General features: G+C 54.8%; 10 protein-coding genes across 10 annotated transcripts; 5 read left to right on the top strand and 5 right to left on the bottom strand.

Moving 5' to 3' along the window:
* Positions 1 to 459: 459 nt before the first annotated feature.
* On the top strand, positions 460 to 1,092 carry B0I36DRAFT_366660 (Cyanovirin-N; the record flags this gene model as incomplete). Its single annotated transcript, XM_046159334.1, has 3 exons — positions 460 to 743; positions 820 to 935; positions 1,016 to 1,092. The coding sequence occupies 3 exons, from the start codon at positions 460 to 462 to the stop codon at positions 1,090 to 1,092; spliced, it is 477 nt and encodes a 158-aa protein (XP_046008291.1).
* Positions 1,093 to 1,609: 517 nt separating this feature from the next.
* B0I36DRAFT_366659 (uncharacterized protein) lies at positions 1,610 to 2,093 on the bottom strand (the record flags this gene model as incomplete). Its single annotated transcript, XM_046159333.1, has 3 exons — positions 1,610 to 1,801; positions 1,869 to 1,979; positions 2,031 to 2,093. The coding sequence occupies 3 exons, from the start codon at positions 2,091 to 2,093 to the stop codon at positions 1,610 to 1,612; spliced, it is 366 nt and encodes a 121-aa protein (XP_046008290.1).
* Positions 2,094 to 3,742: 1,649 nt separating this feature from the next.
* Positions 3,743 to 6,128, top strand: B0I36DRAFT_274344 (major facilitator superfamily transporter). The gene is made up of 9 exons (XM_046151350.1): positions 3,743 to 3,972; positions 4,040 to 4,099; positions 4,170 to 4,183; positions 4,250 to 4,286; positions 4,347 to 4,372; positions 4,443 to 4,516; positions 4,579 to 4,675; positions 4,768 to 5,222; positions 5,294 to 6,128. Exons 1-9 carry the CDS (start codon positions 3,933 to 3,935, stop codon positions 6,000 to 6,002), a joined length of 1,512 nt encoding a protein of 503 aa, XP_046008289.1. The 5' UTR covers positions 3,743 to 3,932; the 3' UTR covers positions 6,003 to 6,128.
* A 3,148-nt stretch (positions 6,129 to 9,276) lies between these two features.
* Positions 9,277 to 10,683, top strand: B0I36DRAFT_331978 (uncharacterized protein). Its single transcript, XM_046155051.1, has one exon. It carries the CDS (start codon positions 9,391 to 9,393, stop codon positions 10,420 to 10,422), a length of 1,032 nt encoding a protein of 343 aa, XP_046008288.1. The 5' UTR covers positions 9,277 to 9,390; the 3' UTR covers positions 10,423 to 10,683.
* On the bottom strand, positions 10,663 to 11,889 carry B0I36DRAFT_331977 (uncharacterized protein). Its single transcript, XM_046155050.1, has one exon. The coding sequence runs from the start codon at positions 11,669 to 11,671 to the stop codon at positions 10,811 to 10,813; it is 861 nt and encodes a 286-aa protein (XP_046008287.1). The 5' UTR covers positions 11,672 to 11,889; the 3' UTR covers positions 10,663 to 10,810.
* Positions 11,890 to 11,903: 14 nt separating this feature from the next.
* B0I36DRAFT_331976 (uncharacterized protein) lies at positions 11,904 to 12,440 on the bottom strand. Its single transcript, XM_046155049.1, has one exon. It carries the CDS (start codon positions 12,348 to 12,350, stop codon positions 11,997 to 11,999), a length of 354 nt encoding a protein of 117 aa, XP_046008286.1. The 5' UTR covers positions 12,351 to 12,440; the 3' UTR covers positions 11,904 to 11,996.
* Positions 12,441 to 12,872: 432 nt separating this feature from the next.
* B0I36DRAFT_164011 (uncharacterized protein) lies at positions 12,873 to 14,683 on the top strand. The gene is made up of 3 exons (XM_046148700.1): positions 12,873 to 13,379; positions 13,445 to 14,605; positions 14,680 to 14,683. Exons 1-2 carry the CDS (start codon positions 12,922 to 12,924, stop codon positions 14,502 to 14,504), a joined length of 1,518 nt encoding a protein of 505 aa, XP_046008285.1. The 5' UTR covers positions 12,873 to 12,921; the 3' UTR covers positions 14,505 to 14,605; positions 14,680 to 14,683.
* A 667-nt stretch (positions 14,684 to 15,350) lies between these two features.
* On the top strand, positions 15,351 to 16,663 carry B0I36DRAFT_331972 (uncharacterized protein). The gene has a single exon (XM_046155048.1). The coding sequence runs from the start codon at positions 15,824 to 15,826 to the stop codon at positions 16,229 to 16,231; it is 408 nt and encodes a 135-aa protein (XP_046008284.1). The 5' UTR covers positions 15,351 to 15,823; the 3' UTR covers positions 16,232 to 16,663.
* Positions 16,664 to 16,702: 39 nt separating this feature from the next.
* B0I36DRAFT_295406 (6-phosphogluconate dehydrogenase) lies at positions 16,703 to 18,413 on the bottom strand. Its single transcript, XM_046151853.1, has 2 exons — positions 17,677 to 18,413; positions 16,703 to 17,617 (listed from the first exon to the last, which is right to left on the bottom strand). The coding sequence occupies exons 1-2, from the start codon at positions 18,295 to 18,297 to the stop codon at positions 16,721 to 16,723; spliced, it is 1,518 nt and encodes a 505-aa protein (XP_046008283.1). The 5' UTR covers positions 18,298 to 18,413; the 3' UTR covers positions 16,703 to 16,720.
* Positions 18,414 to 18,797: 384 nt separating this feature from the next.
* Positions 18,798 to 19,701, bottom strand: B0I36DRAFT_331969 (uncharacterized protein). The gene has a single exon (XM_046155047.1). The coding sequence runs from the start codon at positions 19,530 to 19,532 to the stop codon at positions 18,921 to 18,923; it is 612 nt and encodes a 203-aa protein (XP_046008282.1). The 5' UTR covers positions 19,533 to 19,701; the 3' UTR covers positions 18,798 to 18,920.
* Between the last annotated feature and the right edge of the window lie 2,082 nt (positions 19,702 to 21,783).

The following is a 21,783-nucleotide window of genomic DNA, read 5'->3' as shown; positions in this document are numbered from 1 at the left end:
AGGGCTGAAAACCCTGGTTCACCCGGCATAATTTGAAGCATAAATGCTGGCCACCGTGTCAAAATCCTTGCATCAAGTGGCATAGCCATCTTTAGCCCCGAAATAAAGCCTCCAGGACAATTGAAATGGACCCGCCAATTTTCCATTGTGGGTAGGGACCCCATAATTTCGCCATATAACCAAAGCATCGTAATCTGGACCTATCAACTTCTGGACTTTAAAACTGCGCAAGGATCGCATTTCTCGAACTTTCAAATGCCGGCGACCCCGCTGGGGATGTGGTTCTAGCCTTATAAAAAGTAGAAGTCCTCTGAATAGAGTTTTAAGTAAGGACCAACACTCGTTCGCTCCTTTAAGTTCATTCGTTCTTCTTTCGTTGTTGTTTCCCCCGTCGCTCGCTTCACAAACCAGCACCCAAAATCGTTCGCTTGCTCATTGCAGCTCCTCTCACCCGGAACCATGCAGCCTTTTACTCTTCTCCTCGCGGCACTGCAGCTCGGGGCTGGTGCACAAGCTTCTCCCATCACAGTCGACAATGCTACCAACACCAGTACTGCCGTGTCAAGCCTGAGTAAGCGTGCCGGGTTTGCCTTCACCTGCAAGGACATGGGCCCCCAAACGCCATATTATGGGGACCATTTCGTAGCAAACTGTGCGGATGCCGACAATCGGAGGCGCAAGTCGTGGCTGAATCTCAATGAGTGCTTGGGCAACCAGGGAGGAGACCTGGTCCCCCAGTCAGGGTAAGTAACGACTGATTCCACCATGTCACTTTGTCTACAACACAACAAACAGGATGCTAACGATCTCATCATGAAGTGGCAACTTTGGTGTGTCGTGCGATACCCGAGCTGCAGAATTTGGGGCCAAGTTCTCCTACTGCTTGCCCTGCAAGCGGTGGGGGGGCGAATGGCAGCGCACTTGCATCAACCTGGGTCAGTACTATGAAAGTGCTATTGATCTTCCTTGCCGGAGACTTGTCACCTGGCTGACGGGCTCAATTGAATAATAACAGACGAGATCCTCTCCAACCAAAACGGCGAACTGGAATGCTTTGGTCATTGGGCGTACTACTCGACCTATGATTTCTGATCGAGCGGGCCATAGAGCGCACCATACTCCCAACGTCGTCCAGCTTCAGCTCCAATGCCCCATGTTTGAACGGGGTGAGAACTACATTTCACGTCCAGTGGCCCGCCCTGTTGACGCCGCTGAAAATGGCGGCACGCACCAACCTAATCTGGCAACGCTCACAGCACATGCTCTTATTCATCTGCCCTTTTTGTGCAACAAAACGAAACCTACCTGCCCGATCGAGACACATCAACCTCGTCACCACAGCCTGTTTGATTGGACTCGGCAGTATACTCCTCGAAGCATCACGAAGCAACATATACTTCTAATTCGAAAGAGGTCAGCACGACTATGCTTATCGAAATGTACCATGCGTCTGTAAATCACATGTCCGCCAAGAAACTCAATTCTTCAAAATTATCGCATATTTTGCATGTTCAGAACGTTGATTGTCCCCTCCAATCCATTTTCCGCATGCTGCAGCCTCTGATCACATATGGTGGTGGCGTTCATTGGATCTACTGCCCAACACTGCCTAAGCCAGGAAGAACGAATAGGCCTGCAGACCACCCACAACACTTGTGACGACGGCGTTGGGCACGAGGCCTTTCTTGTAATAATACAGCGCGGAACTCCAGATCGTGGCGACGGCAGTAGCAATGACGGCCTTGTCGATCGAAGTGTGGATCGCCGTGGGGCTCAGGGAGTACTGATAATTGAGGAGGGCCTGTAACAAAAGTCAGCGTGCAAGGTGTTGCAGAGACAGTGTCATGCTGGACATCGGAAAGACTCACGAGGATAAGGAACAAGCCGCTCCCCTGGTACCAGCCGACGGTGCCGCACGTCTTGGCGAGGTTGCCAATGGACTTGAAGTCTTTCCGGGACTGCCATTCCTTGGCGGAAATCTGCAAGAGTGTCAGTTGAGAATCGAATCATGCGCAGTGCGTTCAATGTACCGTGTGGCCGAACGAGGTAAGGAGCCAGCCGATGGCAGTGACCTGGTGCGCACGAGACGACATCGTGACGGGCTAGGAGGAGATCGGCTATTTAAGTCGGGATATGGTGATGGAATGCTGGTTCTAGCCTTCGAAATTGGTGTTCGGTTTGCGATGATACGCCTCGCTTGTGAGATCAAGGGAGAGCAATGACCGTGTCGTCGTCCAACATCCACAGGAGCAGCAAGTTCCTCCACGAGCCGAGGCAGATGCAAAACTAGAGCGGGGCAATGCCGTCACAGCAAACTCAGGGGCGCCCAAATGTTTGCTGCTTATGTAACTGCGAGACAGGGGACGTCCTGGTCGCCAGCGGCAGTGGGACACAATCGCCCATCCCTGTCTCTGCATTGAGCTAAGGTTAGCAATGCTAAGAGCACAGTGTCGAGGCAGAGCAGGAGTGCATAACGTAGGGAAGATGATGAGATGCCGTTCTGAACATGCATAAGACTCGCTAATCACGATAGTAACATCTTATTCAGATAGAGCCGCATGGCGCTGGAAAGGTGATTCTAGCCCGCTCGATGACTTCGCTTGCCAGGCACTGTGAGGACAGCTGTGCGCGCACACGAAAGCGCTCCGAATTCTGCGTCGCAATAAATCCAGGCCTTCGCCCTCTAACGCGGACCTTGACGTTGCATTCCGACGGGAGTCTCTGCCGTGCTGTGTGTTGGCTGGGGAGATCCGTGACAGGGAAAGACGCCTCATCTGACTTGACGTGCAGTTTTGTGCATGGGCTTCGTGGCACAGCAAGCCTCGTTTCCTCCATCACGGTCAGCCTTTGCGCTATTTCCATCACGCACACATTTTCGCGCGAGTTGAATTGTAGGTCCTACGTCGGTGACCGTTGACAAGGGACCATGAACTCAAGCAGGGTCAACTTTCCGACGGCCGAGCGACAGATCTTTCCCGTACCGCGAAGCCGTTCCTGGCGCGGCAGCGGGGTGCCGGGCTGTCAACCAGGCGCAAAGTTCGGGACTGCCGACCTGCGAGCTGCGGGCTGCAATCTAATCAGATCCATCAGCCTGGTCCAGACCCTTGATCTGAGCCCATCTCACGTGGGAGGTGGGCTGTTTTCGCAACACGCCCGCATAGGGCTGCGCGGTCTGGTGGTGTCATCATGGCTTGTCGTGCAAGGCGTGGTCCGAAGACCGGCATCTGGCCAAGGAGAGCGGGCGAGTCCGGCACGACGCCTCGAAGCCATCGTCAGCTATTGTTAGTCATTAGCTCCGTCCTCCATCAGCCACCATCCACTAAAAGGGGCAAGGAATGAAAACCATGGACGAATCACCATGAGGGACAGCGAACCTTGGGCTCCACAGCCTCTTCTGTCTCATTCACCTAAACAGGAACTGCATTCCCTGCAAGGCCTGATGCCCCCTCCACAACGAGCCCGTCGTGATTCCACAGACCGCCCCTGGCTGCTCGGCGGAAGTAACCTTATCCTGGCACCTAGGCAAGCTTATTGTCGGCGATGCCACCCGAACCACACAGTCGAACACCCAACACGAACTATCCCCACAAAGGCCAAGCTTATGCTTGGCAGCAGCCGATAACCGGCCAGACTTGCCCAGATTATCAGATGGAGGAACGATCCCTAGCGGATCAGCCCCCCGGGCGAAAATTTTTATCAGATCAAAGAGATAATCTGATCCGCTTGGCTTTCCCAGGGGTGTCCCGACTCGTGTAACCGCAGGCTGACCCGGCAGGCACAAATAAAGATTGGCTGTCACCCCGCGTCCGCGTTTGAGTCTGGCCTCTGCTGCTTCTTTCTGAGCTCGACTGCGCCTGTGTCTGTCGATCATTTCCATTTCCCAGCATATCGAGGACGGCGACCGTTGGGCAAGCCGCCACACAATCGTCAGCATGTCGGAGCAGAAAGTGTCCACGCGGGACAAGGTCCGCAGTACGTGCAGACATCACAGCTGATTGCTACCAATGACAAGGCGTGCAACTAACAGCGGACCCGACAGCCTTCTTCCTCGGTGCGGAGGCCACGACCAACGAGGAACGCAAGCTCGTGCAGAAGATTGGTAAGTCGCGCGTCCCGGCAGCGAAGCTTACAGGTGCCCCCAATTCAAAGCTGACAGGGATACTCGATAGACTTCTTCATCATGGTAAACAGCACTCCAAACTGGAGGAGATGTTCCGTACCGTGCCGCTGACTGTTTTACCTGGCAAAGACCTACTGCTGCTTGGCCTACTTCTTCAACTTTCTCGGTAAGCAATCTTCTTGACCCCGACATTGACCACTGAACCGCCGCTAACCAGAGTGCACAGATCGTGCTGCCTTTGCCAATGCATACGTAAGCTGCTCCGTTCCGACACAGCAACTGGCAGAAGCGCAGTGACACTGACGCTTTTTCACGCATGCAGGTTGCTGGTCTCCGTGAATCTCTCGCCATGGGCGGACACGACTACAACACTGTCCTCTCCGTCACGACTGCTGGGTAGGGCTAGGACTCCAGCACGCACTGCTTCTAACCAGCACTAACCGGTATTATTTGTTCAGTATGGCCATCAGCCAAATCCCCCACGGCCTCATCATCCAGAAGATCAAGCCTCGCATCTGGCTCCCAACCATGGTTGTCGTCTGGGGCTGCCTCACGGTATGTGCCATTTGTCACTCCAACATCCCGATTAGCAAGCCGCCAATCAAACAATGCACATTGCTGACCTTGGAACTCGTCCATGTGCATAGATCGCCAGCGCCTCGGTCAAGTCATTGACCCAGATCTGCGTGATTCGCTTCTTCCTGGGTTTTGCCGAAGGCAGCACGTACGCAGGCACGATCTACATCATGGGCTCGTGGTACACTCCGACCGAGATCGCCAAGCGCACTGGCCTCTTCTCAGCTGCCGGGCAGATCGGGACCATGTTTGCGGGCGTCATGATGACGGCCATCTACACGACTATGGGGGGCCTTGGTGGCCTACGCGGCTGGCAGTGGGTGTTTATCATCGACGGCATCATCACCCTCCCCGTTGCCGTGTTTGGCTTCATCTTCCTGCCAGACATCCCCGAAAACACCAAGGCACGGTACCTGAGCGAGGCCGAGAAGAAGCTCGCCGTGGCCCGTGTGCCGGCGGTCAAGGCAGGCGGCCACAGCATCAACCCCGTTTCCCTGGCCAAGCGGCTCGTTCTTACGCCGATGTTGTACGTTCACAGTCCCAATGTCACTGTTTGTGGACCAGGAGAAGTGATAAACTGACTTCCGTACGAAACAGCTGGATCCTGATCTTCTGGTCCCCGGTGTGCCAGACGCTCGAGGCGTACGCGGTGCAGGGCAACTTCCTCATCTGGCTCAAGTACAACTCGGCGTCCTTCACGCAGGCGCAGATCAACACGTACCCGCTGGGCGTGCAGGCGACGGGCATCGTCTTCACCATGCTGGCGGCGTGGCACATGGACGCGACGGGTCAGCGCATCCCCATGGCCGTCCTCGCCGTGCTGCTCCAGCTCGTCTCGGCCGCGATGCTGCTCGTGCCCAACCTACCCTTTGCGGGCACCTTCTTCGCCTTCTACCTCTCTGGGTCCGCGTACATGGTCCAGCCGCTCATCTTTGGCTGGGCCACCATCATCCTCCAGCGCACGGGCGACGACGCCGTCCGCAGCGTCACCGTGTACTGCATGAACGTGCTCAGCATGGCCATGTACACCTTCTGGGGCATCGTTTTCTACCCGGCCGACCAGGCGCCGTACTGGAAGACGGGCGGCATCGTCATGGTCGTCGCCTGCTTCGTCATGCTGGGTTACATGTGGGTCATGTGGAAGCTCGACAAGTACACGCTGCAGAAGTACGGCAGCGGCACGGCTGGCGACGCCGAGGCCGAGGCTGCTCGTCAGGACAGCCCCGACAGCGACAGGGCCGATAGTGTCAGTGATGGCGAAAAGCGTGTCGGGGGATCCGAGGTGGTTACAACTGTGAAGGCTTAGATCACGTTCTACAAACGCGGGGCGCGTCTTTCGGCACTCGTGTCGTGGACAGATGATTCTTAGTGGAGTTACTTGAAAGCAAGACTATAGATTGTACAGAATGAGAACAGAAGGATTCATGTCGAACCAAGCCATTCCCCTGAAAGAGCGTGGAATTACCGTGGAGAAGAATCGCGTATCCATGTAGCCTGTTGGAGGCTTGCCAACGTGTGCTAAAACATGCTATTCGAATACAACAATCGGGCTATGTTCCTCGATGCTAGTGACACGAAACGAGCCGAAACGGACAACGCAACTCAAGGTGACGTGATACACGGGAGGCAGCCCCTCCATTGTACAACGCCCTGCGTGTTGGGTGTTGGTGGATACCCACAGCGCTTGCGCCCATGTACTCCGCCACGACAACGTGCATGCGTCATGCAGGCCTTTGCATTGTCACACAACCAACAAGCGAGTCAGGGAGAAAGAGAGGGCAGTGACTTCCCGTGCGGGGCGGTCCTCAATCATGTTGGTGGTGACTCTAGGTCGTCGTTTAAGTCGACAGCCCTCACCTTTCTACCCATCAACTTGTCAAAGGTTCAATAACACCACCTTTAAGGCCTCCTCTCACAGTCGAATAACTTGAAAGAATGGCGGAGGCCGCAGGTCTCGCCCTGGGTGTCATCTCTCTTGGTCTCGAGGTCTGCAAGGGCATCGTCACCTATGTGGACGCGGTCAAGGGACAGACAGACGAGCTCAACTCCCTCGACAAACTCGCCAGAGCCTTGAGCGCCAATCTCGATGCTGCCAACAACATTATCTCGCGCCTAGAGTCATTGGCTCCCAAAGCAGGCGTCGACACGACGCTGAAAATCGCCGTTCAAGAGTCTGTACAGGCTTGCAAAGACGACCTGAATGCCGTTCGGGAGTTCCTCGTTGAGCATACGGCCGGCTCTTACATTGCCGATCCAGGCTTCCGGGACAAGTGTCGCGAAGGATACAAGAAGCTCAAGTATGGCTTCCGCGGGGCCAAAAGGGAAGATCTGGAGCGGCGCCTCAAGAATGTCAACTCTGTCTTGGTGGTTGGCCTGCAGAACCTCAACATGTGGGTGAAAGACGTCGCTGGCGTGTAGCCTGAGTAATACTGGAAGGACTGCGTCACTGATCACACCTCTGTCGACATCTAGTGATTTGTCCATCGACCATGCCAACGCGATCACCGACATCTCCGACCACACTGAAAAGCTGCTTCTCAACGACATCAATCAGACGCAAAGCATAACGGCGGTGCACACGTCAAACATCGAGATAATTCACAAGCTTGACAACGTACATGTGCTAGTTCTCGCGCAAAAGCTTCAACACTCCATCATACCGACACAGCTGGAGGAATTCATGACGACCATCGAGGCCCGAACAGCGTTTCTAGACAACATGGCCGTCTCAGAGACCAACAGCCTCGCCGTCAAGTCATTCCAGAGTCCGTACGACTTGTCGCGATTACTTCCCGAAAACAAAGGCTCGCAGCATCTTGTCCTGCCTGATCGTGGCGACAACGTGTCAACAGTGGCCTGGCCCGTCTGTGGGTGCCGCGCTTATACGAGGTCGCAGGCACGGCAGGTGCAACTAGGCAGTGTCATCCAGCTACAGTTTGCGACAGACGAGACTGAGAGGCACTGGCCACATTGCAAGTTCTCAGGGACCGGGCCCAAACGCCAAGCGAGGCGGGCAGCTGCCCAGATCAAATTATTTTGGAAAGTCGTGGAAGCTGGAGTCGATTTGTCATACCTGTGGCGAGGTGACTCGAAGGGAATGACTGTCAGCCCATCGTTCTCCTTGACATATCGCAACGTCGTTAGCAGAGACACAGCGCCTGCTTTCAGAGTGCTCCGCTGGTTTACGAGATGCATCAATTCGAGGCCCGAAGTGTATGAGGAGCTCGAGTCCCAGCACATTGTTGCTTCAGTCTCCAGGAAGCTCCGTGAGATATACGCTGATGGCAGAGGCCATCCAACCGACATTCATGAGACTTTCGGGAATACGGTGCTCCATGAGCTAGCGACAATCGTAAGGATGCTTGCGGCCAGAAATGCTGACTGGTACAAATTGAAGCTGACAGCGAGCTTTCTAATAGATGGGTGTATTTGTCAAGACGATAGATCTGGGTAAGACTATTGCCTCCCAGTTGGTCCCCAGTTACAATGGTTTATTGGCGAGTCGGAACAAGTCTGGAGCGTAAGGACAGTCCCTGCCTCGACGTCGGAACGGATATTATAACGGTGCCTAACATAATCAGATGGCCACTCGCAGGATTTCTCGGTTGTTTTCCCTGGGACGTCTGCGACATATTTATCCCGAGCGAGTTCGAAGGTGGAACAAGCTGCTCAAGATATCATGGTCTTGATTTACTTGAGATTGTCACCGAGTTTCCCAATAGACCGTCCTTGTATGAAGGTGTGGGCATCCTTCAGATTATCGAAACCTGGATCGACGCTAACAGCTGGCGAAACTAGCTTTCAATGTTGACTCGTTGAGCGAGGAGGTCATGCGGAACCAGCCAGAAAAAGCGAAGCGAATCGCACACGAGGATCCGACATTACTTTACAGGCAAGCTGCCTTTTATTACAACAGCCCACTCTATCTTGCGCTTGAGCTGGGTGCTTGCTTCTACGAGCTTATGGCTGAGCTCCTGGCTTACAAACAAGCCTCGTGCCCCGACGTGCGGACGATTCTTCAGGAGTTCCCAGACGACAGGTGGTATCCCGGCCAAAGTCGCTTGACAGAGAGAGAGCACTGGGCATCCCGTCCCGATGTGTCTCTGGCAGATCGTGCATTGCGAAGATGTGGCATCCATAGGTCTGAGGGCACTCTGAACTCCGACAGCCGGTACCAACCAGCAACACCTAAAGTCTGCTGGTATACAGGTGTCCTCGACCTCCTCTTGAGGCACGGTAGCATCATGAGGCTGCACAATTTGAATGACGCGGACGCCTGTCAGGGTTGCTTCCGACGATATGCTGAGGAGCTCAGGCTTAGACGCGATGAGCTCAAAGATCTCGCGCTGCAACATCTGACGCCTCGGGAAATCATGCGGTTCGCGCTGGACAAAGAAGACGTCCTGGATCGTCATGTCACTGCCGTTGTCCGTAGGCTCCGCCAGCTTCAAGTCAATATCCCAGCATATATGATCACGGGGGACTTTGACAACAAGCGCATGCGTCGAGATCACGGGTTTGATATGGCGGATCCATGCCCCAAAGAGGTAGTTGTCCGCCCGGTCTACCACAATCCGGAGATCGGAACGAACTTCGCAACGGCGCTGTATGCCGCCGGCTTCCACGACACGGGCGCACCATCTGATGACGGCTTCAGCGTGTTGTGCCCTGTAATTTTTGAAGGGTGGTCTCTAATGTTTTGGAAAGATGGCATCTGCAATTTTGTGGAATGGATGTTCAGGCACAACGTCACTATTCTCGACGACCTCACCACTCCGTTCAAACCAGGACACATACACTGGAACACTCCCTACCACCTGTGCTTAGTCTGTGGCTATGATGATAGGCCCACAAACGCAACGGTCGCGCACATTTTGATGGCCATGATTGGGTTGCACATGGCTCGCGAGCCGCTGTCGCAATTCCCACAAGATTTTGGGTCCCGGCAGGCCGTCTCGAGATCGCTTGCTACTATGGACTATCACGATGACCCCTGTTGTCTGTGTTCGCGGACTGGCTGCACGCCTTGGGACTTCTTCATCATTGAATTCCTGGAGTTTCGAGCCACCCTCTGGGAAGACTTCTCCCTGTGGGAGATAAGGAAATATAACTGTCCGCGAGAAATAAGGAAATATACCCGCGAAGTCTTGTGGGACTTGGGCGACTACATCGGCGTGGCTCAATACCAGGCAATGTTCCGCCAGATGACCTTCAAAGGCTTGAAGCTTGAGCACTCGTGTGCTTTGGGAGATCCGGAAACACGAGCAACAGGGCCTTGCGATGATCTAAGCTGGGATGACGAGCACGACGACGTGGTCGTTGCCCTCATGGAAAGCATCACCGCCGATCTTGACAGGATGATAGCCAGGGACTTCAACCAATTTTACCAAAACAAAGACTTTCAAAATGCGTCGTCCCTGATCGATTTCCATCTGGTGGGCCGAGGTCGCCACGAGTTCGTGGCAACCTTGGACAAGTGTGGCGACAACCTGGATACGTGCCACACTGAGCCTATGTGGCAACCCTGGCTGGACCGCTGGTTAGTTATGGTCGAAGAAGGCATCCAGAAAATGCATAACGACAGCATAGAGAAGAACGACCTTGAGAATGCGGCGGCGATAGGTGTCGTGTGGCACTCGGATGGGGCGCCTTTCCCGGAAGAACCGGAGCCAATGTCACCGGAGCGTACTTTGGACGACTGGCTGGAGGAACTGGAAGCGATTTAGGAATCGTCCCAGAGAGATGCATTCCCTGGTATTTATGGCGTCCAAGGTTATGCTGGCTGGCTGAACCGAGATGTGCATGAAATCATCAACCAGGAGGCAGCTGCCCAGGGTGGTTCTTGCTCTCGCTATGGAGCCGAGAGCCTGAGTCTCGATCCCATCAGATTCAGAACTCCGTGGAAGCAAGTCCTGGCACCTCATTCATTCACCCTCCTAGATAGATAGACTGCAGTGGCTGCAATTGACGTACATTTGTTACCTGAACCTAGATAGCATCCGCAATGAAGGTGGACTAGAACGATTGAACATTCATTAATGGGTATCCTAGCAAGCTATGTAGATTATATATCCCATGAGCTGCCTGGTACCTTCATCCATGGGAAGTGTATGACTATGCAGTGGTGCGATCTCTCTCAATGTCCAGAACATGGACCTTTTCGCCGAATACTAGGTCTTCCCAAAGGCTCGCTCTGATCATAGACTCGCCAAGCTTGCTGGTCTGCGATGCAACATTTGGCCGCCACGGCCCGACGGGGCGGTTATAGAACGTACAAAGTGACTCCGGCGGCACCTCCATCTGCTGCGCATCCTTCAAGCAGTCCTGCAGCGAGCCCCTGCCAGGCCAGACTGGGAACATGAGGACACCCACCTCGTACGGCTCAGCGGCCCTGCCCGTGTGGCGCACCGATAGCACAATCACATGGAGCCCAGCCTCAGCACAGCCATCGCCGTTAGCAGCAGCGGTGGCTTCGTCATCCGACAATACCATGACCTGCCGCTGAGATTTGTATGGGTCCACGGTCGAAGGTTCAAGGACAAGGAGCTCGGGATTCCATGCAGTAGCAGGCAATACAGACACGATCTTGACACCCTCCTCGACCAGCCGCACCCAGATCCGCGGCAGCTTCGTCCTTGTTGTGACCCGCCCTTCGCCTGCAAGTAGGCCAAGCGGGCTGGCACTGTCGACGAGGCGGATCTTGCGCCGCGGGAGATTGTGCAGGTATACCGACAAGTTGTCACGTGGAGCCGCGTCCTCTGGCAACTGAACTTGGCGGAGCCCGATACGCTTGTAAACGCGGTGATCCGGAGGTGCCCACTCATCAAAGACACTAGCGGACTCAAGGTCTATGGCGAGCGGACCGCGAAAGTCGGCCACCCAGCGACTGGACAGGACGGCCGTGATATGCTGCAAGTCTTCGTCTGATGCCAGGACTGGGGCCTCGATCAAGACACCCCATGGTGTCAGGGACATGTGATCGACCTGGAGCGCCCAAGAGGAGAGGAAGTGGATGACGTTGCCCTGGCCACGAAAGTATGCAGGCGAGGGTGCAAGCACGGGCTGGCTGGTGACCAATGGGCCCAGGCTATCTTGGGTCGTGCTCGCGTCCGTCGTGGTCCAGGCCAGGATCGAGTCGTCCGTGCCGCGGCGAATATCTCCTCCTGGAGTGGGCGGAACGCGTTGACGCCGCCCTCGCCGTACAGGGGCGCCATGTTGACGTCGAAGATGCCAAACAGCGAGTATGCAATGTCCTCGTCCCGCGTGGCCTGCCTGTCTGCGGCCCAAGACATGCGCTGCGCTACACTCGCTTTCTTGTAGCCATCACTCTCCGTGAGTGCCCCCGATGCGATTCTGTCACTTGAGAAAGCAGTTGGCACCATTCCGGGTCGTGCTTGTCCCCCAGACGCATCCAATCGCTCGAGTAGATGCGCACTTGTGACGGTGCAATCAGTTCTTGAAGCGTCCAGCTCCTGCGCAGCCACCGACATTCAGCAAGGTCGCGCTTGAATACAGCGCTCGGAGTTGTCCAGGTATTGAAAGAGTGGTTGTCGGTGGCCGTGGAGTTGTCGGCCAAAAGATACAACCGGTTCGTAACCTCAACATCGCCGAGATACACGTAGCAGATGCTCGACTGACGATACCAAGCGAACATGGAGTTGATGGCCTCGGACAGCTCTGCGCTTGACGATTTATCAATGCAACAAGCATCGATCCAAATTAACTGGTAGCCATTATCTCTTGCGAGCTTTACAGCTCCCTGAAACTTGGCGAAGCCTTTCCTCTCATGCGCTGTGCCTCGCTCGACATCGTGGAAGAGGACCTCGTCGTCCTCCCAGGTGTGCGACAAGATGGCGTAACGCTCCGGCGGGCTGACGCGCCAGACAAGCTGCTCTGTTGCCGTGTCGATGAGGCGCATGGTTACGAAGTGTTGATGGGGCGCAAGAGGATGGCGGGATGGCAGAGCCTTGTGAGCCTCAAGTGCGAGCATAGCCCCTCCTGTTGGCCGGGGGCTGTGTCCAGTGCATACTGCATGAGCAGGGGGCTCGTGGGGTCCGACCACTGGGCATGCACAGCCCGTCCTGCCTGCCAACACATCTGGGATACAGACCCCTCTTTTCACCAAGGTGTTCTGCATAGTGCTTCAGCCTTTCTTTGCAGCGTCTTCTGCATTTCCCAAACACTCTTTCTGCACGGCTCGGCCTGAGCGTCCTCCCCTAGGAAAGATGGCCGATATGGCTGGCCTCGCCTTGGGCGCCATATCACTCGGCATAGAGGTCTGCAAGGGCATCATCACCTACGCCAACGCGGTGCGAAGTCACACAGACGACTTGCAGTCCCTCGACCGGCGGGCACAGACTCTAGCCGGCACCCTCGATCTGCTCTCCAAGACCATCCAGTTCCTACGCGCCTCTGCAACAAACGCGGCCTCGACTAGGACAATTCCGGCACTCCTCAACATTTCTCATAGCATAAGCTCGTGCGGGGCGGACCTGAACGCCCTGCAGGACTTTGTCACCACCCATGCTGGCTGTGTTATATCGCACCCGGGGTTTCGCGATCGATGTCGAGACGGGTATCGGGCACTCAAGTATGGCTTTCGGGGCTCTCAAAGAGCCGAGATGGAGCAGCGGATCACCAACGTCAACTCGATTTTGCTGCTGGCGATGCAAAATCTGGAAGTGTGAGATCCCATGATTCATGTTCTATCTCTGTTCCTCCTTGCATCTGTACTGACTTTTCTCTCAGTGACATGTCCCTGGATCACGCTTCTGCACTGGCGGCGATGATGGCCCAAGCAGAACAAGTCGCAGCAAAACTTGTTGAAGGCCAACAATCCCTCGCCTCCATTTACAGCGATACTACCGAAATACTGAATAGACTTGACACAATTCAAGCGGAAATCGCCGCAATCGATACACATGCCGTCCTGACAACCATGAACGAGTCCAGATCTACGATCATGCAGGGTATCGACTCCTTAACAACCTGCCTCGAGTCCGTGGCCCTTGTTCAGCAGCAGGCAGTTGCTCCCGCCCAGCTCCTGACGTTTATGCAGACCATGGAAGCGCGGACAGCCTTCCTCGATGTTGCCGCGCTGAGCAAGCGGGACGTCGTATCTGTGCAGCGACTAGTGGCGAGGCCACACATGTTGAAAGAGGCGATCACAGATGTATCCCAGGCTGTGGCGGGCGGTGATATCAACTCGGCTCTGGACAACAAACATCACCACGGCCCAGCTCCGTGCACATGCAGGCTCTACCGGACAACAGAATCCTGGCAAGCCCGGCTGGGCGTGCATCGCTTCTCGCTCGCGACCCGCCGGACGGCCCAGCACTATCCCCACTGCCGGTACTCGAAAGCCTGGGCGGAGGAGCGGCAAACCGACCGAAGAGCCACGGCACGGTTGAAGCTTTTTGGCACATCCATCGAGGCAGCTTTTCAAGTGTCGTTCACGGAGCGCCAGGGTGCTGGTGGCTTCAGTATCGCGCCTTTTGTGACGTGGCGTGCCGTCGTCGATGAGCGCTCAGCGCCTGCATTCCGAATTGTGTCGGAGCTTCAGTATGCGGGCCATCCTCGGAGCCAGCAGTGGACCAGGGAACATATTGATTACAGTACTTTATTTGAAGTGGCACTTGTCCACTTGCAGAAGATCTATACATCGGGCAGGGGTTCACCGACTGATGTCGACGCGCAGGGTGAAAACATTTTGCATAAACTGGCCAGGATGGTAGGTCGAGCGCACGCAGAATCACTGCCCGACCTCACCAATAAATACTGCTCGGTACTGACTAGACTCGCGGTCTAGTTGGATGTCCCAGATTCCGGTCGTTCGGCTGCAGAGACCATGGTCCGCGAGCTCAAGGACAGCTTTGGTGTCCCTCTAAATCAGGTCAATCAACGCGGCGAGTATGTGTACCGCCCAGGCTCGGAAGGTCCCAGTTTGCAAGCGAAGATAACCACTAGCTTACACTGCAATCTAGGATACCGCTCCTCACCTATTACCGAAATTGGATAGGTGTGCCCGATGTAGAAATCACGAAACAGCTGGCCCTCGCGGGAGCCGAAAGCCCCTTGAATCGGCGTTTGGACTACATGATGCGCGAAATGCTCAAAGTCCCAAGCGCACTTGATGGTGAGAGCTACCGAGACCAAAACAACCTCGCTGCGTGCACGGCTAACACTTGAGGACAATACGCAGCATTCGACATTGACCCGCTCAGCGAAGCCATATTGCGCAAGCAGCCACAAGCAGCCGCCGCAATCGTGGAGAAGGACCCAGGCTTTCTCCGTCGGCATAGACCTGCTTTCCAGGAACCCAGCCATCTACACCTTGCGCTCAGCACGGGCTCTTGCTTCTTAGAGATACTCGAAGGCCTCTCAAAGTCAGAGAACGTCATGGGACAGATTTTGATTCGAGAATTGATCGAGTATGGCGGTAACGAATCGTCACATGCCGACATTGCTCTGGCCGACACTGCAATTATCGCCTGCGGCCGAAATGGACATCACAGCCAGCCCAGTTGCTGGTTCTCGTCCTGCCTGGTTCTGCTCATCGAGCACAATTGCATTATGGTTCCCAAGGACTTCGCTTTCGACTCCCAAGCCTGCACGTCGTGTTATGGACTGTATTTTCGCGAACTCAAGCGGCGGCGGCAACTCCTCAAGGACATCGCCTTGCGTGAGCTACCGCAGCGTACTTGCGAACAGTTTGCACTGTATGATGAGGCGCCACTGGATCGCTTTGCGCACGTTGTACTTGAACAACTTGGTGATCGAGCTGTACATGTTCCCAGGCTCATCACCTCCGAGGCTGGCAAGTACGGAACCATTGAGCCCGTATATCATTCATGCCGAGGAGTCCTCTTGGCGGATGTTTTATTCTCAACAGGATTCCGCGACGTGGAAGCACCCAATCAGCGCGGGTTGACCCCACTGGAGCTGTTCGTTTCAGAGGGCTCGCGGTGGGACATCCTGCAATGGCACCTACAACACACTCTCTCGCTCACACAAACCCTGACCGCCGTCACATGGCCCTCAGGCGCTACTCTTGCTCATCGAATACTTCGCCAAGCGGCTAATTATAATGTTTGGCTTCTTGAGAACTCACAGCCAGCACTTGCTGTTATGCGAACCGTGTTATCTTCCATCTCAGTACAGGACACGGCGATATGCGAATACTCACCCGGCGGGCGTACGCCCTTGACTCACTACCTCCTCGCCAGATTCGGATCCAGGCACTGCAACGCGATGGAACTCACAAATTTCCTCCTTGAGTTCCTGGGGAACTTTGCTCACGTCCTAAGCCTCGAACAGTACCAGGCTGTCTTTCGGTTCTTGACCTTTGAGGCATTATCGATGACTCATACCTGCGGTCCATTACCACCTCAGTATTTCGTACAATTGACTACGAAGACGGGAACAGCGATGCAAACTCTTTCCATGCCGACCCTTTTGATGAAAACGATGATGTGCTGCTCGGAAAGCTTCGTGAGATCATGGGCTGGGCCGAAACACTGCTCGAGGAGACGCTAACCTCGGTACCGATCCGCAATGAACATAATCGCTATCCTGACTACTCGTCAGCCAGCGACCGTCAATCTCGGGACGGCAATCGCCATCAAGCTTGGAGCAGAATCTCAGACGTTTTACAGGAGGCTTGGTTTCAGAAGATTAGCGCGTGCCTTGAAGAACTCCACCAACAAGACGTTGAAGCAAACTCCAAAGAACGCGCGGCGGACTTGGGAGTGGTCTGGCGTGAGCAAAGTATTGCTGAATCAGAATCGTCGAGTGAGTCGGAATGGGGATATACTGTAGAAGAAGTGTTCCGTGCGATGGAACAGATTTGCGCTAGCGATTAGTACGCTGGTTCTTGGTACAGTCGGCTTTCTGTGTCTGGATCGCCTCGCCATACCATACTGCTCAAACGTATGTCGCATGGAAAAATATCAATTTCCTTCTTTCTAGCACTTCACGCATCCATGTGCATGAAGCAGTTGCGTTCTACCGAGTCTTAAGTTGAATCTACTTTCCGGTAATCCCCTTGGCGGGACGCCACTCAAAGTGGTGCTTGCCCTTGACTGGCCCGCCGATCGGATCATCCTTGCAATCATACATGTGCTCCCCAAAGAAATCCAGCTGCGCCTCCATGAACTGCGTCGGCAGTCCTGTAGAAGTCATGTACTTGTAATACTCGGCAGTCTGGCTGATGGCCGGGATGAAAGCGTCCGTCTGGACGCCCCTGATCACGACACTTTTCAGCGCATCCCAGTTGGCCGACAGCTCCTTGCCGATCTCGGGGCTCGAGAGCATGTCGTGCTGGCTGTGGTCGTGTCGCTTGTACACCTTGGTAATCAGGTCGGTGATGTGATCCGCCTGGATGATGCAGCCGCCACGCCAGAGCTGCATGATCTTGGTGAAGTCGAGGCCCCATTTCTTCTGCTTGTCCTTGGCGCGGATGATGTCCATCCCCTGCGTGAAGCACGCGAGGAAGCAGAAGTACGTCGCCTTGTGCAGCGTCTCGATGACGGCGTGCTTGTCCTGCACGTTCAGGGGCAGCATGTCGACCTTGGACCCCGTAGCCTGGCGGTGCAGGATGCGCTCGGCGAGGTCTGCCGACGCACAGCGGAACAGGTGTGCGCTGAGAATGGTCGGGGCGGGCACGTGCAGTGCCACGGCCTCCTCGCACGTCCAGGTGCCGGTGCCTTCTTCCTCGTCGACATCTTGGACGACCTTGTCCCGCACCGTGTCGAGGACGTAGCGGCCGTCCTTGTTCTTGGATCGCTCGATGACTGCAGCGATGTCGACAAGGAAACAGTCGTGAAGAGGACCCTCTTTGTTCCACTTAGCAAAGATGTTGCCTATTTCCTCGTGCTTAAGCCCAAGGCCTCTGGTGAAGAGCATCCACACTTCGGCGATGATCTGTTTCTCTGTCAGTCCTGTGAAAACCGTCACGCCGGTGTAGGAAAACAACCACTTACAGACATCATCCCCTGCTCGATGCCGTTGTGCACCATCTTGACATAGTGCCCGCTGCCGCCAGGACCAACCTCGACCGTGCAAGGCGTGCCCTTCTTGTCCTTGGCAGCAATCGTCCTCAAGAACGGCATCACCTGCGCGAGGGCCTCCTTCGAGCCGCCGGGAGACATTGACGGCCCGGACCGTGCACTCTGGTACCCTCCCGACACGCCACACCCGACGTAGTATATCCCCTTCGGCTCTAGCTGGGCCTGCCTGCGCTCAGTGTTGGTCCAGTGCTCATTGCCGCAGTCGATAAAAGTGTCCCCCTTGTCGAGCTTGCTCCTGACCGCCTCGATACACTTATCCGCCGGCTCGCCATGGGGTATGCTGAGCACAAACACGCGGGGCTTCCCCTTGTCCTTGATCTTGTCGCAGACGTCCACAAAGCTGCTGCATCTCTTGACCTTGTCATCCATCTTCAGGTCGCTCTTTTTCTTGTCGAGCTTGTCCATGGACTCCTTGCTGGGGTCATAGAAAAACACCTGGAAGTCATACTCGGCCATGAGCAGGGCCATGGCGCTGCCCATGCTGCCCACGCCGAGCATGCCAACCTTGTTGAAGCCAACGTCTTGGGCAGGCATGGTTGATATTGTGTCTTGAAGAATTTTCTTCTGACAGACAGAAAAAGTGGCTGTGATAAGAAGTGATTGAACTTCGTGATGGATGGAGAATCCTTGCTGGGGTTCAGTGGAGCGTGATGAACGAGGGTAACTGAAGGGGGGGGAAGCTTGGCAACGGCCCGAGACCCAAGTGTTCCTCCCGTGCTGGCTTTTATCTACCGAACCTGCCGGCTCGTGTCGAGAGACTGACCGGAATATTGCATCATTACTCCATCAGCGGGTGCAATTACGTCAGTCAGGCACCATACACACGTGGTGTGCGGACGCGTGGATCCGCACGGCCCGGGGCCCGCTTATTGCTTCCCATCCGGCCCCACCACGGGCCGCAGAGGCCAGCCGGATCGCCGATCGCCGCCAACGTCCCGGGCCGCAGTACATCCCGGACTGGTTCATGGCCACGTGGGGTAGGTCACGCATGACCGGGAGCCCCGCTTGCACAGGTTCTGTTGTCATTAATAAGGATTCGATTTGCTTTTGCAACCAGCCCTGACTACAGCCGCGTCATTCTCCATCGACAGCGATTACGCATCCGGCTCTTCGTCGTATACAAATATCAAACCAGTCAGCCCTCATGGAGGGAGGGATCAAGACTCAGCACAGATCTTATCCAGCTCTTGAAGCCAGAACTCCTTACCTATATACTCCGGCCTGATTTCATTGACCTTCAACCATGTTGTAGTTGGAGAGCTGGTGGCTTGTGGAGGCGGCTGCGGCGGATCACACCACATGACGCCGATCTCTGCGGCGGCCTGCATATGATTTTCCTGGACACCTTTTTCGGACAATCTCTCGAGCGCGTCGTCGAGCCGCCAGGTCCACAGCCTCAGCCACTTTGGCCAGAGTTCACCCGCTTCGCGGTACTCTTCCGAGTCGAGGGCCGAAGAATGGTCTGCATCATCGGATTGTTCATCACTCTCTGACCCAGAACTCCACTCATCGTCTTTTTCTTCTTCCTCTTCATCGCTGGATACGGGAGATCTCTCTGAGCTGGTTGTAGTTGATTCGTCTGCCTCTCTACGGCTCTGCATCGGACAATATTCCTCCTCAATCATAGCATCGAACTCATCGCATATATCCCGATAGAGTGTGGTGATAGCTTGGTGGAGGGGCGTATGGTTAGCATCATCAGTGCTGTCAGGGTCGTCGGCGTCAGAGCAGGTTGCATCAGCAGGCGCATAGTCGCAGGTATGCTCCATGGAGAGCGCCTCGAACGTGAAGAGACGGAACGCCGTTTGAAAGTGAGAAACGGTCCACGAGTGGCCACACGTGTCGATGGCCGTTCCTAGCGCATCCTCAAGCTCTTCCAATGTTCCCAGTGGACAGCTCACGTTGATATGGCTGAGCAACCAGTATGTAAAGGGGGTGCGCCCGTTGGGGGAACACAGACAAATGCTCTCGTCAGTGGTGGTGGAGGGCAGTATCTTGTAGACAAGAGACAGCCAGGACTCTTGTTGTAATGTCTTACCCAAGTGCAGCCACCACGGGAAAGAGAGGCCCAGGGCCCCGGCGAGCATGTGAGCTAGCGTAGGTTTCAGCCCGAGACGTCCGCGAACGCACATGATGCATTTGAGCTTGAAGGCGGAGTGTGGCAAATGGCCATGATTCCAGGTCGTATGTAGAGTCAGTCCCCTGTCGCTTTGCTCAAGAATCCAGTCGATAAGATCCCACGGCGATAGGCTCAAATACCCATCCCAGGTGGGAGTCTGTATAAGGTGGCTTAAAAGCGTGTCTCCGTTGACATTGGGGCTGTGTATCTCCTGAAAACCCGCGGAGTAAACTGCTTTCGCGATCCGGACACTAAATGCCCCAGTATATGGGGGAATATCGAAAGAAACTTGCTGAACCCAGTCAATGAACCCGTGCCATACAGATTTGAGACTGCAATCATTCTCAGCCGTGATCAAGTAGCTTGGTATGGGCACTGTGAGGTCGTGAAGTGCTTTCAGAACTGCCGCAACATGCTTGTCAAGTGGCTCAGCTGATTTTAACTCGAATGTCCGGATCAAATCAGCAGGTATATGCTTTAAGGCAAGAAGTTTCAGAGAGTGGCGGCGCGCCATAAGCTCGGTGTAGTATGATGCAAGGCAGCTTTTGCAGGTGATTCGCTCCAGTGGCATGCAGGAAGGGCGCATCGCGCACCTCAAGCCGAACAATGTTGACATGGCTGATGCGGATCGGCAGCAGTGGTGACTCGACCGCCTGTGAACCATTTTGAGTCGCGTGACGCAGTTGACAACGACGCGCTCAGCTAAGGAAAGTCCGGATCGGTCTACAGCAAAGAGGACCGTTGACAACCTGTTCGATGCCTGTGGATGCCCATCCTGGACTGCGAGTTGCAATCCAGTAAGAACCCCTTCGAACCATTCGGGATTGTGTAATGCAAGATCCAGATAGGATTCACCACCAAGAGCCGATTCTTCAGCGAGAAGATTTGGTTTCTCTCTTATAAACTCTGTGACATTGTCTTGTCGACCACAAAGAATTGCTTCGCTAAGTTCATCTACGGCGTACGCTGAATAGATTATGTTAGTTGGCGAAAAGTCGTGATGGATGGATATATCTCACCCTTGCAGATGCGAGCCGCTACGGACGAACGTGCATAGATGAGCCAGCGATCATCAAAGCGAATGCGCGGAAAGATATCTGTGGAGTCTACAGAATGCGGAAGCAGCATCTCTATAAACCCTGATGATCGTAAGTGCTTATGACGGGCGGCTACCATAGCATAGACCAGGGGTGATCTGGGGATAGATTATGAGTCATTGGTCTAGGTGTCGAGGGCGAAGCCGTTGCGCCGTGTAAACAGATGGTCGATACTCACAATCCGAAAAATGTCGGCTGCGCACCCGAAATGCCGAAAGCGTAGACCAACTCGTGGACAATTGCCTGGATAGCAGTGGCTACCATACGACTATTTGCTGCCTGCGCGTGAAGACGTGAATTGTTAACGGCCATAGTGGCTGATGTTGGATCGTTCCAACTGTTTCTCACTCACGGATGGATAAATCATGCTCAACGCGCGGATAACCAAGGTCATCCCCCACTGATCTGTGTCCGTTGGGGAAGCTCTTTGAAGCCGGAAGAGTTGTCGGATCCTCCGCATTGCAGCTAGGAGAAGGTCATGCACGTCCACGTCTGTCAACTGGAACCGACTTTTGTGGCGGACTATATTGTCCATCCAGAAAGCAACGATTCTGAAGGCGGGTGCCTGGCGCAAGTCCAAGACTGCGAAGGTGGAGAGTCTTGGACCTATGGTGAACCCTGTGGCACCCTGTCGCCAGCTGTAACTGACATGGAAGGCAACATCGATGACAGTGTTGAGCAATTTCGCCCTAGCAGCCACAGTTCTTATCGTGCCTCTCTGAGATGACATGTGATTAGCTAGTCGGCAATGTGGATGATGGTATACCACATCCTGCCTTGACAAGGCTATTCGTGAGACCTTGA

This window comes from Microdochium trichocladiopsis (assembly GCF_020744255.1).
Source record: "Microdochium trichocladiopsis strain MPI-CAGE-CH-0230 chromosome Unknown B0I36scaffold_9, whole genome shotgun sequence".
In the NCBI taxonomy this organism is placed as follows: Eukaryota; Fungi; Ascomycota; class Sordariomycetes; order Xylariales; family Microdochiaceae; genus Microdochium; species Microdochium trichocladiopsis.
This window is presented reverse-complemented; position numbering and strand designations above follow the sequence as displayed.